General features: G+C 39.6%; 3 protein-coding genes across 5 annotated transcripts in view; 2 read left to right on the forward strand and 1 right to left on the reverse strand.

Moving 5' to 3' along the window:
- The window catches only part of LOC128741255 (myosin-VIIa), a 63,549-nt gene extending 60,891 nt beyond the window's left edge, over window positions 1–2,658 (forward strand). Inside the window, exons 13-16 of the mRNA XM_053836936.1 lie at window positions 7–513; window positions 609–910; window positions 978–1,421; window positions 1,760–2,658. Coding sequence (XP_053692911.1) covers window positions 7–513; window positions 609–910; window positions 978–1,421; window positions 1,760–2,023 — 1,517 coding nt within the window. The 3' untranslated portion in view covers window positions 2,024–2,658. The remainder of the gene's footprint in view (window positions 1–6; window positions 514–608; window positions 911–977; window positions 1,422–1,759) is intronic.
- A 5,430-nt stretch (window positions 2,659–8,088) lies between these two features.
- Window positions 8,089–10,928, forward strand: LOC128744266 (protein C3orf33 homolog). 3 transcript variants are annotated; one of them, XM_053841141.1, is made up of 6 exons: window positions 8,089–8,143; window positions 8,204–8,245; window positions 8,786–8,906; window positions 9,860–9,919; window positions 10,004–10,521; window positions 10,579–10,928. In XM_053841141.1, the coding sequence occupies exons 3-6, from the start codon at window positions 8,826–8,828 to the stop codon at window positions 10,682–10,684; spliced, it is 765 nt and encodes a 254-aa protein (XP_053697116.1). In that variant the 5' UTR covers window positions 8,089–8,143; window positions 8,204–8,245; window positions 8,786–8,825; the 3' UTR covers window positions 10,685–10,928. The 3 variants fall into 3 exon arrangements, with proteins under 3 accessions (XP_053697116.1, XP_053697109.1, XP_053697101.1); XM_053841126.1 differs by adding an exon at window positions 8,530–8,726 and having other exon boundaries at window positions 8,135–8,245; XM_053841134.1 differs by having other exon boundaries at window positions 8,115–8,245.
- Window positions 10,929–12,774: 1,846 nt separating this feature from the next.
- Window positions 12,775–17,038, reverse strand: part of LOC128733452 (uncharacterized) — a 28,297-nt gene continuing 24,033 nt past the window's right edge. The window contains exon 10 of the mRNA XM_053827048.1: window positions 12,775–13,110. Within this exon, the coding sequence (XP_053683023.1) occupies window positions 12,775–13,110 (336 nt within the window). The remainder of the gene's footprint in view (window positions 13,111–17,038) is intronic.

Raw genomic sequence — 17,038 nt, forward strand, 5'->3', positions numbered from 1 at the left:
TTCCAGGTGAAACTGTTCAACGTGCCGAAGATGAACACATAACCCTGATACAGTCGATTATGGATCGTTGTATGCGGAAAGAATCACTCCTAAATGAACTTTACCTGCAGCTGGTCAAGCAGACCACCGATCATCCGGATCCCAACTCGCGCGTCAATCTTCGCCATTGGGCATTGCTATCGCTAGCGTGTAGTGTAATTCTTCCCCCGCAGAAAGTAGTTAGGAAATATTTGATAGGCCATTTGAAGCGATGCGCAAGCGATTTTATTTCCGAGGAAGGCAAGTATGCACGTTTCGCGGAAAAGTGTTTCTTCAAAACACAAGGAACCCGTCGACGACAGTGGCCTCCGAGTCGAGAAGAGATTGTGTGTACGATCAATCGGAGACCGATCTACGCTAGGTTCCACTTCATGGACGGACAGTATCATTCGGTCGAATTCCATCCGAGCTCAACTTCTCGGGAGGTGATGGAGATTGTTAAGAAAAAGATTGGCTTGCAGGAAAACGCACAAGGTAAGAACGACATAGAGCTAGAAGTAAAGTGTGATCTTCGACTCACAAGCGTATGCTAGAAAATTCATGTTCATTCCATTACCCGTGTCCCGTAGGATATGCAATCTACGAGGTATTAGGAGCTTCCGAGCGTAGCTTACTGCCCGACGAAAAAGTAGCAGATGTGATGTCGAAGTGGGAAAAGTATCGCACTGCCGCTGCCCAGGCGGTACAACAGAATCAGAGTTCTAATCTTCCACCGGCGTGCAGGAGACAACATCATTTGTTCTTGTTCAAGAAGCACCTGTTTTGTGACCAGTACATGAACCTGGACGATCCGGTAGAGAAAGAACTACTCTACCATCAAGTGCTGCATGGTTTACGAACCGAACGGTTCCCTATTTCCGAGATGGAAGCGGTACGTAGCCTGACTGATAGAATGCTTTGTTTGTTGAACTACCATGACGGTTCTTCTATCTTTATAGATAATGCTGACAGCTCTGCAGGGTCAGTTGGAATTAGGCGACTGCACAGACGTGGTTCAGGATTATCGTGCGATTGCGGCCCACTGTCTACCGCCACGCTTCGTTCCGAACATCCCGCACGAGGGCGTGGCCATGCATCATCAAAGCTTACGGGGAATGACTTCTGCCGAGGCGAAGAAGTCCTTCCTCAATCTAATTCAAAGCTGGCCCTTGCACAAGGCGACCATCTTTGATGTGATGCAATCGTTCACTTCCAACTGGCCCCGGATACTGTGGCTGGCGGTAGATCAGAAGGGTCTGCATCTGCTGGAACATCGTTCGCGGAACACACTGTGCACATACGACTACCAATCGATTTTGTCGTTCTCGCCGAATATGAACTGTCTGATGATCATCACCGGGTCTGACAAGAAGCAGTCGAAAGTGATTCTGACGACTTCGCAGGTGGGTGAATTTGGTTTGGTTATTTTTTTCGACAATTCTTTCTCATTTCGTGGAGCTTAGATCCCAAAAAATGTTTTAGTTCTGTTTTCTTACAGTAGGGCTCCAGAATTTAAGAGTTTTAGGTTCTTGTAACGAGGTCTACTGGCGTTTTTCGCACAGTACTTATCATAGATTACAAGCGGACCATGCAAACGTAACGATTGCAGAGTTGAAAAAACGCGAAAACACCTGTGTTAATGAGGCGTTTCGGTTTTCATTTTATGATGTGAAAAAGCGAGCGTGCATTTTTGAAAAATAACTTGAGTTATCTACTCTAAAACACATTTATTCTATTTCAGGCTTTCCAAATTTCCAACCTCATTCGTGAGTACATGGAGGTGATTCAGTCACAGCTCAGCGATGAATCCCAGAAGGAAAATAACGACGGAAATGCAGGAGCCCCACAAATTCCACCGCACAATCAGCCGCTTCCGCCGCCGCATCAAAATCTATCACCAGCGCAGCAACAACAGGCGATGGAACTGCGAAAGGGCGGCCAACGGCCTGCCTCGATGTTATTACGGCAGTCAAGTGCTGCTCTGGTCGCGCCACAACCAAGTTAAGTAGAATTAAACGTTATTTATTGAATTGCAGATGAAGGTTTTTAACATCAATCGCAGTTGCAGAGTATTAGCATAAATCACTGTAGTAATATAAATAATTCGAACGATATCTATATTATAACATGTTTTGGCAATGTATGTGTGAAAAGAGACTGAAAAGTGGACTAACGTGAAGGTTGTCTATTGGTAAGCTTCTCCGCAAGCTTCATGGAAGAGAAGAATATATAAAATATGATAGATCTCATTCAAGACGCATGGAAATCAAAATTTTCTTACAAAAAAATATATCATGTCATTTTTACGTCATACTAAAATAAACAAAAATAAATAACTTAAACACACAAAGAGTATCGCTGCCGTAAACCCACATTGCAAAAAGAATATAGTCACAGATTAACTGCCAAAAATTTTGATTTTCGCTGCGTCGTTGAAATTCAGATCGTTTTTGCAATTGAAAGTATAATCTCATACTGGCAAGTGTTTTCAATCAATTTTTTCCTTTTATTTCAATGGTGCTTTGATGATCTCAGTTAGCAGAACATTACTATAGAACAGAACCGATTCTCAACATTTGCTCATTGAAATGTCGGAACGTCGACAAAAGTTGCGGTAGTTTCCGAAGCCTGGCTTGTTAACCCCAGTAGAATAGAATGATCGAGATTGTTCAAACGCGCCTTTTAGCCCCCCTCCACCCCCCCCCCCCCCCAAATTCCCCCTATGACTCCTTTAATACTCCTCTGTTATTATTTTTTTATCGATAACTTAACTTTGTTTTTGACAATTCTTTCAAACTGTTTTTGTGAATTCAAACTGTTTCGTGAATTGTTTCGGGACTCAGGCCATTACGAGTAAAATTTAGTACCTTTAGTCCTTAAAAGCTGTGTTTATGTTTTTTATCTTTTATGCTTAACTACCTATCTGTCTGAAGATTGTGTGATATCTTTCAACTAGTGTACGGTGGCATACCAAATGCGTGGAGACATTTTAACGGTAAAAATATTTCAGGCATTTTATTTTTGCGAATGTCACAATTTTTTCGATTTTAGATTAAATTTTATTCTCAAACTGTTTTGTATTTAAATTGTATTAAACATATTTATTTATAAATTGTAGGCCATCTGTAGTTTTATTGAATTTTCTAAATAACTAAGTTCTTCTTTTGTAGAATGTGTATTCAGTACCTAATGTAAATCCTGCTTCTAATATGACTAACATTGTAAGTCTAAGCATTACACTTTTTAGAGTCCCCATAGTCAACATTTTATTTATCAGATCCTTAACAAACACTAAAAACTATTGAAAATGGTTGAATATAGATATACTATAGTTAAGGAGTAAAAAACCGTTAATACCGAAAGACGTATAATCTATCAAACGCCTAAGCTGGAATCTAATCAGTCTAGTAAGAAAGAAAAATCTCTATAGTATTGTAACAGGATTTAGTTGGAAACAGTTCCCATGATCAGCCGAAACTCCAAAAAGCCACTAGTCAAATATAAAAGAAATAACAATGGTAATCTCTAGTTAATCGCTACCAAATAAAAAAAGAACACAAAAAGATGCAAATGTGACGATGCTAGTTTAACTGTGGCCCGCTTTTCTCTAAGTAAACTGTAACATCTACGCAGATTAAATGCCGTTAAATCCACAAATGTTATACTCGTCTAATCACACAAACATTGTAATCTCCCTAGTTGAAGCAGCATAAAGCTACCTACTACCAACCAAAAAACCATTGCTTGTGGGCGACCTGACACAGAGAATAATCGCTATTTAGTTAATGCAAAAAAAAAAAAACAACAACAAAACTTCATAGCAAATACGTTACGTAAAATTTACAGTATCGTTTTGAATTCGATAAATAAAACGGAAAACCCAAGTTTGAATGAATAAAAGTCTTTCTTTCTTCGAAATAAATCAAAATTTTTTTCTTTTCTTTGTCGATGTTTGTGCAGATGTCGTTGGTGAAGACTGTTATTTTCAGTTATTTAGGTTTTTAGACATAATATGGTCGGTGTTAAGTCAGACCGAATACCGAACTAAGTGACTATAAACTTTGATTTTGAGAAAAATGCATTCAAAGTTTGCTACTCTGTATCGTTCGAAACCATCTCGTAACTCTGGCTGATTGCAACATTTATGTAGTCTGATTGGAGTAGGTTGACCAGACGTCCCGGATTTGGATGGCATGTCCCGGATTACTAAGCATCCCGGAAACTGTCCCGCATTGGTTAATTTTTCAATCGAAACAGTTTCTAGGGATGAAACATAGGAAATTATGTTACATTGCATGAAGAAACCTACGGTTGACACCGCTCGTCAGCCGGTGAACACCCTCCCCATTGACGGCCCCAGCCAGCTGGGACCTCAAACTCCTCATCTGACCAATTTCGTTGGTGACTGTTCTCTTCATCTCCAGCTTTCGCTTCATTATCTCCCAGTATTTCAATACTGGACGAACTCGGGGACAATTTGGTGCACTCAGCTCTTTTGAGATGATCTGAAGTCCATTGTCCATTGTAGCATGCATGCTGAAACTGCGACAGGCTAACTAACTTACTTACTTAATCAGCTCCAAGTCGTAGTTTCCTCTGCTGTACGAAGTCGTCTCCATTCCACTCGGTCCATAGCCGCAATTCGCCAGCCACGTAGTCTGGGTAGGGTTCGCAGGTCACCTTCCACTTAATCGATCCATCTTGCTTGTCACTTCTCTAGAACCTCTTCCTTTCATGTATTTTGTTTTTGATACATTAACGACAAGTCCGACCCGTTTGGCTTCAGCTTTCAATCCGATGTACGTGTCCGGCATCCTCTGAAAGGTACGTGTAATGCTGTTAACGTCGTCAGCGAAACCAAGAAGCTGAACGGACGTCGTGAATATCGTGCCACTCGTGTCCATCCCCGCTCTTCTTATCACACCCTCCAAAGCGATGTTGAACAGCAAACATGAAAGCCCATCACCTTGCCGTAACCCGAGATTCAAAGGGACTCGAGACTGCCCCTGATACTCGAACCACACACATTACTCGATCCATCGTCGCCTTGACCAACCGCGATAGGTTATCATGGGACTTAATGAAGGGCAAAATCCGGCTAGTGAGGCACCTACCCCTGTATATCTCCGAATTCCTCACAATGAAACAGATCCGTTGCCAAGTCAGGATCTTTTATCACGAACCCATCCCCAAAACCAATCTCGAATCTGCTACAAACCCTACCGCGAACCAGAACAGCCCTGGGTTTGGCTGAAATCAGCCTTCTCTAAAGCTTATTCATCATCGAGTCAGACACATGCATCGCGTTTCGTCACAACCCGGCCGCACAACCCGCAAGACCGGATTCTAGCCTTTGTTTATTGTTTGAGGCTCCCCACTTGCTCGGTAACACTTGTAGCCATTTCGAGCCGGATTCGCGGTCAGTATTCAGTTTTTTCACCAAAGCACAATCCGTGATATTGAGATCAGCCTTGACTTTCCGATCGACCCTCAACCGCAGTTGACGATCAAGAGTTCAACTCCAACGTCTGACCTGCGCCTTGCGGACAGTCCTGTGAGTTTCCTTGAACCCCTCAATTACTCACACCACAGCTCTTTAAGGATAATTCGTCACTACCGCCTGCTCCTGAGCCGTCGCTGGTGGATTCTGCAGCTGACGGCACACAATTACGTTCATTTCTCCTCCTGCATGAAACCATGTTACCTTTAAACTGTTTACAAATAACATAACGCTTTCAAAAGCTAGCATCCACGGCCACTGGGAACGCAGCTATAGCCAAAATGAAGTGCACAATTTCTAAATGATCCCATCTTTACTACCGAACCGATTTAGCAAATAAGCCATTCAATATGTCCCGCATTCATCCAAAACAGATGTTTTTTGAAACGATGGTTCTACAATTGATGAAGGGACGGTAAGGGGAAGTAGTGAAGAAGGTTTTTTTCCGGAATGGAGGGGAAAGAGTGGAAAGGAAGGGGAGGGGGGTAATAGGTAGCTACGCTTAACAAGTTGTCGTTGTGACTCCTACCTTTTGTCCAATGCTTCCAGCATCCCTTCCCTTACCGTCCCTTCAACAATTGTAGAACCATCGTTTCAAAAAATATTAATATACCTGCCTGACCTTAATATAGTATGCCTGACCGCATTTCAAGGTCATGACTAAAATCATGAGGTTTGGTCTAAAAAAGATCTGGTCACTTTAGATTAGAGTAACATGTAGCTTGAAAAATTCTTGGTCGTTTGCTGTAATTAACTCATTTTTTTAAATTTTGCGACTTGGTTCGGTCTGATTTAACACCGACCATATATCCTTTAAAGATAAGCCACAAAATTTAGCAATAGAAAAGTTGGGATAGGTAAAATAAACCCGCTTTAATTTAAATCCGCATAATTGTATAGAAGATTACATATGGTCATATGGATTTCATGGATTGCATACAATAGAGCATGGTGTCTATATTCACCATACTCACCATGCAAATGCTTGTCTGAAAGCTGATGCAGCGGGGTGGTGTGGCTTATAGTTACTATATATAGTAACTAGAGTGACTATATGCAGAGTGGCGACAAGTCATCCCAAATGTATGCAATGCGGCTTTTCCAAGGTTTTTCTTTCTCTTTCCTGCATACGCGTTGGATAGGTCGTCTGCTCGATTGGAATGACACTGACAGATAATTATCATTCCAATTTTGACATTGTCGCCACTCTGTATATAGTCACTCTAATAGTAACTATAGTGTGGCTGTCAAACTACATACATTGTCCATGTCCCACTCATTGGTTTTGATACTTTTGGTTCTGGTGCCTACTTAAAGGTTTATTCATTTTAAGACTACTGGAACTAATTAGAAAGCAGTTAAACACAGCCTTTTAACTATAATTCAACTAATATTAGCTGTTATTTTCGGTATACTGGCTGGTTCCAAGTTGTCGCCGTCCATGGATGTTTAGTCCGCAAAATTTTGACAATTTCACACCCCTGAGCTGATGCAAGCGAAAAGCAGTGATACCAGATGAGCAGATTTTTCTGCAGCATGCAGGCTTTTCGAGTTCGTGTCGTGCGTGTGCTGACATTTTAGGTAAATGCGGGAAATAATACAAATAATATAGATAGAAACATATCATGTATCCTTATATAATAAATTTCATTAAATGAGTACAGTTCTGTGTTAAATGGCTTAAGTTTTGCTAAATTCTAAAATCTTGTTTAGAATTTTAAAGTAGGGTAACCAACGTATTTTGGACCCCATCAGCACTATAGTTACTATATATATAGTTCGGCGGATAGAAAACCAGGCGAATTGGCATCCCTGATTTATGAAATTAAATTTGAAATTATGGTGAAATGTGCAGGTTTTTACGAAAAATAATCACTGGCGGGTGTTGAAAATGACTAGTTCTATGAAAATAAAGTGTGTTTTTTAACATTACTCCTGCATTTTGGATTTTGAAAAGCTTTTGGCTCCGCTTTTGACGTTTATTTGGCTCCCGATTTTCTATCCGCCGAACTACACTCAAAATATATTTCACGTCGAAGTTACCTGAAAAGTTATGTGAATATTTTCCACCCAGCTTTTCGTGTACTATTTACGTGATTTTCAGGTGATTCGCACGCATACTAATGGGTTAACGTGAAAATCAGATAGATGTTATTATTTTTTCCAATAACAATCACCTGAAAGTCACGTAAATCCCTGTAGAGAAATTTACGTGATTTTTCACGTGGATAGGACGTGTGGATTATTTTGAGTGTATATATATAGTAACTATAATCAGCACCTGTACATAATTTGGACACCTACAGCAAAATCAAATGGAAGTGTCCAAATTATGTACAGCTGCTGATGGGGTCCAAAATAGGTTGGTTACCCTATATTTCGGTCAGAAAATGTTTTATTTCGAATTTCGAGCAGCTTCGCTCCAGTTTTCAAGTAGTCGCAGAGTTTTTTTTAAACTGGCATCTTTGAAACATTAGGCAAACGTTATGTGCTTTGCTTTGAGCTTTCTGTGTGTCGATATGATCGAATCGATATATCTCTCTTCCCTGTGTTTGACAGAATGCTATTGTATAGTAATTTCTGATCGTATTTTTGAGAACTAAGTCCATGATTAAAATTCTTTGGGTACAGGCATGTTGAGTTTAGACTCTATTCATCATCTTTTATCACAGATTTTATTTATAGTGCCGTATAGTTCCACCGCTTTTATGTGGTCTTCAAAAATCGGTGGGTGTTTACATTTAGTTCGAGGCGTGGAACACAAGTTTTGTGGATTATGTTTATTAAGGTGTCATTATAGTTACTATATATAGTATATATAGTAACTATAGGTGTCATCAACTTCAACATATTTACCTACATACCGTAAAGGCCCAAACACAATGCATACGGATTTTATTACGTTGCGGATATTTGACAGAAAACCCATGGAAAAACTGTCAAATTGCCGCAACGTAGTAAAATCCGTATGCATTGTGTCTGGGCCTTAATAGTGTATAACCGTAATACAGTGGACAGTGCTCAACGTCGCGGTTGCAGCAAAACAACATAAATACAGAATCGAGTTTTCTGCGTAACTGCTGTTATCGGTATCAATATTGGATTAAAAGCACTAAAACAATCGTCGAGTCAAAGTTATATGACCTTGAAGACTAGCGCCAGTACTGTCTACTGTGTCTTGTAACACGTAACACATATAAATAACAAAGTGAAGTCATAATATGATACCAAAATAAACCCGTATTAAGTTTTTTTTTGTCGTTTCAGGTAACAGAAAGGGAAAGCGACTTCGCTGCTCGTTGTTAAAATGGCTGTGGAGAGCCCAGTAGTGGACAGCTACTTTCAGCAGTTTTGCGATTACATGAAGCGTGATACAAGAGGAGTAGAGGTAATTTTTTAATCTATATTACCTCTCATTACTAAAACAAGGCTATACAATTATCAAGTTAAGGATCGGAGATTGACCCCAAATCAGGTCAATCATTGGCATACGACATCACTTGACACATTTCATGCCTTCCGCTTTAAAATAAAAACATTGATATTTCATTTGATTCATTATTTATTGATTAATACTCATTTGGTAACTCTCTTTTGAAGACCAATGGATATAGATAGAAAATATGGCACTAGGTATTTGAACTGTACTTCTGGGCTGATTTAGGCTAAGTACAAAGCGGACCATCGAACTTGGCTCGGACATTTTAAGAAAAGAAATCGTTCAAATTTTTAAGTGCGAGCATAGTCGATGGAGTTAACGAGAAAATTATATTTAAAATAAATTAGATCCTTTTAAAATTTTATTTACGTGGTTCAAGAGTTATGCATTTTTACAATAAGCTATAAGGTTTTTTCAAATTTTTAAAATATCGTTTTCAGTCTTAAATCTATAAACTATACCCGTGAACAAAGGTCCGACGATTGCTGAAAACCTTCTGTTCAAACTTGACTGTTGAAAATTGGCCAGTTCCGAGATGCTTTTATTTTGGAGCCCCTGGGGTTCTCTTTGATAGAATTCGCAACACCATTTCTGAATCTTTCTGTGATTCATTTTTCGGTCAACAAATATAACGTCGTAGTCAAATTCTCAGCTTGTCAAAAGGAAGCCGTCAATTTTAGTCTAAATTTCAGTTATATACCCGAAGTCTAGTATACCACTTTTTTTTTGAAAACTAAATATAGTACACTGCAATAATAGCAAATTAAACGTTCAGCTAATCAAATTCTTCCCATCATAAGAAAATTGTTTTCTTTATTCAAATTTTTGCGATATACCTGTTATTGCCGTTTTTCATTTTGTTCGATCTTATCAAATGCTTCAATTTTTCTGTGTTATTTTAGATCGCAACCTATACCATCTCTGGAGTTTTATTCGCTGTTGCCTATAACAAGATCAGACCGGTAACTTTGTCACTCTTATGACAGTTAAAATCACAAAATAATCATCTATAATTTATTGTAAATTGCCTAAATTCCTTTAACAAGCTCACCCGATTCGGCAAACCGTCGGACATCCCGAAGCACTTCATTCGCGAGCAAATCCCACAGTACGGTCGCGTTCAGAAGATTGAACCAACAATTCAGTCCGGTCCGTTGCTGATCGTAAAACATCGACCACCGTTAAATTTGTTCTTTTGGTCTAGCAAAACGTTGCCCGTTCGGGTGGCTGGTATCGACATCAACGCAAACGGTTACTCGTGGCTACAGTCGGTGGTAGTTGACCGTAAGGTCACATTCCTCCCTATTCAGGCCAGCAGTAGCAAGGAGTTTGCCGAGTGCAGCGTTTACTTTCAGGAACTGTCGAGCGATAGGAAATGGCACCGCAAGGTAGATGTGGCGCAGGCTTTGCTCAATCTCGGTTTCGCGAAGCTAACCGTTCCGGTACCGAGAGGAAAAATTGACAGCAAAGATGTATTCGAGCGAAAGATTCAGGCCTACTTTCGTACGTTGGCTAGAAGCGAAAACACTGCCAAAGAACGCCGTATCGGACTGTGGCAGCAGACGTAAGTTGTAAGCTGTTGGGTAGAGTTGAATCGTATTAATTTTTTTAATCATTGCAGGCTTCCGCCTAAGCTGTGGCCGGTAAAACTTTGGCAAAACGCCTTAGACGGTTTGGCATTGCGCATCATGCCAAAGACGCATCGTTTGCCCGAGTTGGTCCGGTAGTTTCACACCGTCGGTTTGGTACGGATAAAAAACACAGTAAGTCAACTCTATCGCACAATGACAGCAGATTTATACATAAATAGTATTTTCAACTGCGGCACTGTTGAAGAAATGTTGCTTTTTGAAAGCGACACTCGAAACCTTTTAGTCTATCCAATATTCGATTGGGTCGTTTTAAGCTTGTTAAGATGTATAACTTTTATAGAAATGTTCGCCTTGAGCCAAGAATTGCGGTTGTTTCCGAAGTAACAGTTAAGTTTTGAATCAGATTTTGGCAGTGTTTTGAAGAATCCACAAAAACAATATTATTCGAAACAATAGTTTTATTAAAAATTATACATATATGTACATACAAATGCCATTTGCCGATTCCAATCGTTTCTTAAATGCGTACCTGCTACTCACAGTATTCTTCGTTTCAACAACATTCAACGATTAACACAAACGTAACGCTTTACCATGATTACAGTCTTCAAGCGGGAACGGGGAAGTTTATAACAATTTTCTTTTATAATTATTACTATCAATAGAATTGTCGAAAACAATTGGCGATTGCAACAAACGTTCTACGTATGGAATATGACCGTATTTTTGCTTTTAAAATTGAACCATTCTACATACTACGCTAGATTAGTATAAGCTAATTTACAAATAGGTTTGCCCGAACTACATTAGATGCTAAGTCGATTGTTACATTGTTACACGTTTAAACTTCGTTTCAAGTTTAACGTGGCGATAGAAAAAAAATTCTTAGTCATTTATTAGAATATACACGGTGCTAGTTTGGTTGTTCAAAACTGATTGCCAAGAAATATTACCTATCTTACCTCTCCTAGCTTATTGAAGTTGTATTCGTTACTCGTATTTTGGTGACGTTTCAGTGTCAGGATTAAAATATTTGTCGACTCGATCGTTGCTTTAGTTTAGATTTGAAATTTTTATTCAAGATATTTTTACATCTGAAAGTTCTTCTAGCGGTAAAATTTGTTGCCATTCTTTGTTCAGCTGATTTGCTTTTAATTGTAGTTCAGTAATCCACTCATTTAGATGATTGGGAGAATCATGTGAGTATTTGATTTAAAATGGAAGAAATGTTTATGCTGCAAATTGCTAACATAAGGCTATAACGTAAGTTATATATTGTTAGCTGCTTATTTTATGTTGGAATACTCTATAAGCATCGGGTTTTTGTCCAATTGCTAAGACTTGTTACAACTTTATATTGAAGGTTATTTCTATTTTTGGCAGCTCTACGAAAGTAACTGATACATGAGTACTAATGAGCTTAGTTCACAGTAATTGAAGTTTTTGTAAGTATTCGTCCTTTTTTTGGTTTCTATTTTATTGATATACAGTGAAGATATGAATTACACGAACCTATTGTTATGGTAGATTTTAGCACAATTTCAAGCCGCCCAAGGCATGATTGAGAGAGAAAGACTAGATGCTAGAAACATTTTAATTGTATTAAAGGTATTGAAGCAACAAAATTATATCGAAGTTGACCGGTATCTAGCATCGCTGTTCGGTAGTTTAAAAAAGAGCAATATTGTCTGGAAGTTAATTATTCCTAAAGTGGAGGCCCATATCGAAATATTTTTAATTCTTGGTTCTCGTTGTGGATTCTACATTGATTTTACATAGGAATCTATCTCAACTTCGAAGCTTAGATATTTATTTAGTATTAGGTATGACGAAAGCCTTTGAATTTGTAATTTATTCTAATTTGATTGCCATAATACATGCATGTGAAAAGATTTTAGTCGCTTCTTTGATTTGGTGACGTACGTTGCCAGCTTGTTAGTAATATGGCGTGACGTGCAATCGTTTTGTTTGTAGAAAAGAATTCTCTCAAAATTTAGTACTCAGCAGATAAAAATTTTCAACGACTAGCTGCAATATTTTTCTGAAATATTTGCCTTATTTAATGCTCATGTTTGGTGTTGACCATTTTCATTCACTGCATCATAAGATTTTTGAACCATAACAATCATTGAAGATAAATCCTAGGAAACGGGTTTAAATCTGGAACAATCAGAGTAGAAAGTGCTTTATATCCTATGCAATATTTTTTCTTGAATCAACCCAAGTCACTGCAGTGAACCGTACGAACTGCTGCGGCAATTTATCTGCCGGATCGGTAACACCGACGACGAGCCCTGTTGGCTGCCGCTGTTGGCCTTCCGGTTGAAGTTTGTCTCCGTCAACGAGTAGTGCCGCAGTTTCGAGTTTAGGCCGACACTATCACTGCCGTAACCGCTGCGAATGTAGTGCTGAAAGTGGTACAGTTGCTGGGTGTTTTGCTGCTCAGCGGTCATCTCACCCGGCCAGAGGGAGAGCGAAGATGCGATCGAATGTAACCCGTCCGATAGTCGATGACGTCGCGATGCTGCGACGGAATACCGCTTCGTGGGTGGCGGCCCCATCTAGAAGGTTAGAAGACAAGAGAACAATCCAAACAAGATAGGGTGAATTTCGATGGCTTTACAAGAGCACGTACTAAGTTGTAGACTCTGTCTGGAAATGTGAAAATACTTATAGGTTATAATTTGCATTAGAATGTGCCGGCCTGCGGCGATTCTTTGAACATGCAGAAAACGGGATTTGTTGTCACGTCAAGCATATTTTTCAAGGTGAGTGGTCAACATTCTTTTGTTTCGAGATGTTTCAGCTGTATCATGCGAACAAATGCCCAGCTGTCTAAAAGGTGATACGGCCAAAAGTACATTTGTTATTAGGTACTATCATTGTAAAGGGTTAACATTTTTGCAGTTTCAGTGCTGCCTATGTTAGGTTGAGGTGCAATTACAGTACATACTAACATCGTTTTTCCTTACCTCCGCTTCTGCTCTGCCAGCCAATAAACTAATGCTAGGCATGTTGTGAAGGCAAAAAAGTGTGTTGTAGAGGAAAAGAAACGGAATCAACAATAATCGAAAGAGGTTAAAGGTTGTGGTCATCCACTCGAAGAATACATTTGAGTACAACGGTTCTTGAGTGGTAACGGAAGTGTTAAATTTTATATGATCCCTATAGTATAATAAAAGTTTTCCGAAGGGAAAGTCGCACGCGATGGCTACCACGGGGTGACCGTTGTGAGCTCTCCCCCGAGAAAAAAGCGAAAAATATTTTCCACGCACATCCTGTTTTTTGGGTGAAATTAAGTGGGTGCTCAAACACCAAGCAATATTGGCTAAGTTTATTGGATAATTGAGGCACACTGAGAAAAGTGCATTAATAATATCAACACAATCGTAACTTAAACTGTCACTTGGTAGCTTATAGTTTATAGTAGAATATTTTTTGCAATGACGTTGACGATTATATAATCGTTATTCAAACAAAATATGCCGATAAAACCCAGCTGAAGTAAATTTGGGTACCGTAGAAAACAAACTCTTGTGATTAAAGCTAAAGATTTACTGTTTGTCTGTTTCACGTTTATCTGTGCGTGTAGCAATACATCATAGATTTGATCAAAATCACTGATTTTCCATCCCTGACCAGGATACAATAAACAATCATTATTGTGATGCAAAATGGAAACAAGCCCTAAGAAGACATGCCCATACGAAAATGATTGGCTCAGAATCGAAGTTTGGTTTAGTTTGTCAAAGATGCTAAGTGTCTTTTTTTACTACCGATTGCTCGTTTAAGCAAGAACAGAACGCGTCACAGTTTCGTGTATGAAGGAAAGGCTTGTGGTATTCAAAAAATTAAAATCAAATTCAATATTGGAAAGACGAATGCATCGATGTTAACGGCGTCTTTAGGTTCTGATGATACCAGAAAGAAACTCCTAGTCGTTATAGCAGCCATAAATAACATGCTTCACGCAAGGGTAGGGGAGCGGGATGGTAAGCTTCTTTCCTTATTTATCCCCAAAAAACTCGAGCGAAAAAACTGAATTGAAAATATGCTGTAAATCCACGAACACGGACCGAGTCATCCCATGAACATAAAATAAAATAGTGGTCTTCCTCCAGATGCTCAATAAAATGCAGACATTAACCCTAAGTTATCGAAAGGAACACGGAAATAAATGGAACACATCTAGGAGACGACGAAATAAAATGGATGCCTGGATTTGCGTTGACGGCAGTAAAAAACATTTCGCAGGATGCTTGCAATCAGCGCCGTAGCGTGCGGTTGGGCAGACTGGCCCCCGCCAAGGGCGCTAGCTCTTGGGGGCGCCAAAAAGGGTCTGCATTTCAGTAAAGCATTAGCAACGCCTTAAAAAACTGGACTAATTTTAGCGATTTTACATGCCAAGTCATTAGTTGATTTGCATGTAACAGCCTCGCCATGGCTCAAACAGTCAAACACCTATGCTCGAGGATTTGTTCGTACTGCCAGCTCCACCCCAAAGCAAAGAAGTTGGAAACGGTGTAGCACTTTTGTTGTATAATAGCTTATTAAACTATTGTACAGTTAATTCCCGTGGAACAAATGCTTGAAAAGCTATTATACAAAAAAAAAGTTACCTGGGACTCGCTGAACAGATCCAATCTGGCATTTACATCATCCTCTTACGTAAAAAAGACGCATGCGTTGAACGGAAGCCTGGTTCCGGCCGCCCGAAGTGCTGCGTGACTGTAACGTGCAGCAAAAGCTTATAAAATGGAGACCGAAAGCAAGTGGGTCTCATAGTGCCGCGCATTGAGCCGGGAGGTTGGAGTAACCGGCTAAACAGTGAAAAAATACTTGACCAAAATGGATATTTTTTACGGAAGCGTTAGTCGAGGCTGGCTGTGTCTGAGTAGCAGGAAATCACCCTGAGAACGGCTGAAGGTGTTGGTAAAAACATCTATCCGGTGAAGCACGATGTCGCGGTCATAATAAGCGACGGAAATTACTTGACGCTGGATGGCTGGACGCTGGCAGAGGACTGAGTACTTTACGTCCCCAACCAAGAAGGTAAATGATGACCTCGACTATATCTTTCGCTGTCCTTTCATTCGGAGTTTACGGTGTACGTGGAGATTCGAAGATACAGTACGAGGTATCTACCGGAAGTTGACGCCTTCATCAAGAAGTATTGCGCAAAGCGGCCTTTTGGCCGGATCTGGTCTTGGTCCATCATGCCAATAGAGCAGGAGATAAAGGAGATGAACCGGCTGAAGATAAACACTGCACCGCGTGGATCACCAACTCTTCCAACGTCCCCAACTGAGACCAATAGAAAATATTCGGGCAAAGCCCAAACGAATAATTTTGTGGGCAAAACGGAGAAGGAGCTAGTCGCCAATGCCTCGAAAGAGTTAAATAATATTCCGACGTCTATCTTTTAGTCGGCCGTTGCTGTAAAGCCACTTGGCAGGGAGTCGAAGTATTTTTATTGAAGGCTTAATAAACGTAGGATTTAAGGAAAACTTGTTTCATTCAATTTCATATTTGCAATATATACGTTAAGTGCAGTGCAGTATTGGATGAGGGGAAAATACCAAAAAATGATAAACCTGGAAGGAACACTGATTTGGGAAACAGGGGCGCCAAATTGAGTTTTCGCCTAGGGCGCAACAATGTCACGCTACGGCTCTGCTTGCAATGAGATGCTCTCCGGCTGAAAAATCAGGAAATTTACCGTCCTTGTCAGCTGCAACCGAAACAATCACCCAAAAAGCAAACTCAAGGACATCACCACTCTGGTTAACTAACATTTCATTTTCGCTTAATTACTGGGGCTTTAGACTAGAGTGTGGCTAAAGACAGGCTGAAGGAAGATAAAATCATCTTGAAATGTGGAATAAAGTTTTCTTAACAGTCATGAAATATGGAATATAGCGTAATAGAAAAATTACAATATTGTAATTTACGCGTTTTTATGCAAATTTCGGAATTTGCACTGGACGTATCTTAAAAAGTGACTTAAGTATATACATAACATGTGCCTCTGATGGTATTGATGCAGCACGCGTTTTTCATGGGTTACTGTGATGGTGTGTTCATTGCATCTGCCAAAAACACAGTAAACGTTCACTGAGCTACTAATAAGCTAGAAACATTGTAGCACCGTAAATACAAAAGATACAGAAAAACTTTATTCAGCAAAGTTTTAGATATCAACTAGTTTTACAACTGTCCCATTTATAACTTTGTCAAATTATGCTCGGTTGAGACGGTAGATAATGACAAATGAATCAAGATTATTCAGTCAAAGTGATCGAACCATCCCAATTCCTGCCTTCAATAAATCAAGTTACTGTCGCCGCACGAAATGTTTCGCCACGTTTATTTTCGTTTTAGTTGGTTTTTAAAAATTTACTCCGTCAAACAGCTTAAATATGACAAAAGGAAGTGTTTTGAATGATAAAGAAAAGGATTTGATTAAAGCATATAAGATGTAGGCTCAGT

Source organism: Sabethes cyaneus, chromosome 1 (assembly GCF_943734655.1).
Source record: "Sabethes cyaneus chromosome 1, idSabCyanKW18_F2, whole genome shotgun sequence".
Lineage (NCBI taxonomy): Eukaryota > Metazoa > Arthropoda > Insecta > Diptera > Culicidae > Sabethes > Sabethes cyaneus.

Coding starts and splice junctions, on each gene's coding strand:
- LOC128744266 (XM_053841141.1), top strand. CDS start 8,826: ATGGCTGTGGAGAGCCCAGTAGTGGACAGCTACTTTCAGCAGTTTTGC. Junction 9,920..10,003: donor CCTATAACAAGATCAGACCG/GTAACTTTGTCA, acceptor TCCTTTAACAAG/CTCACCCGATTCGGCAAACC. Junction 10,522..10,578: donor ATCGGACTGTGGCAGCAGAC/GTAAGTTGTAAG, acceptor TAATCATTGCAG/GCTTCCGCCTAAGCTGTGGC.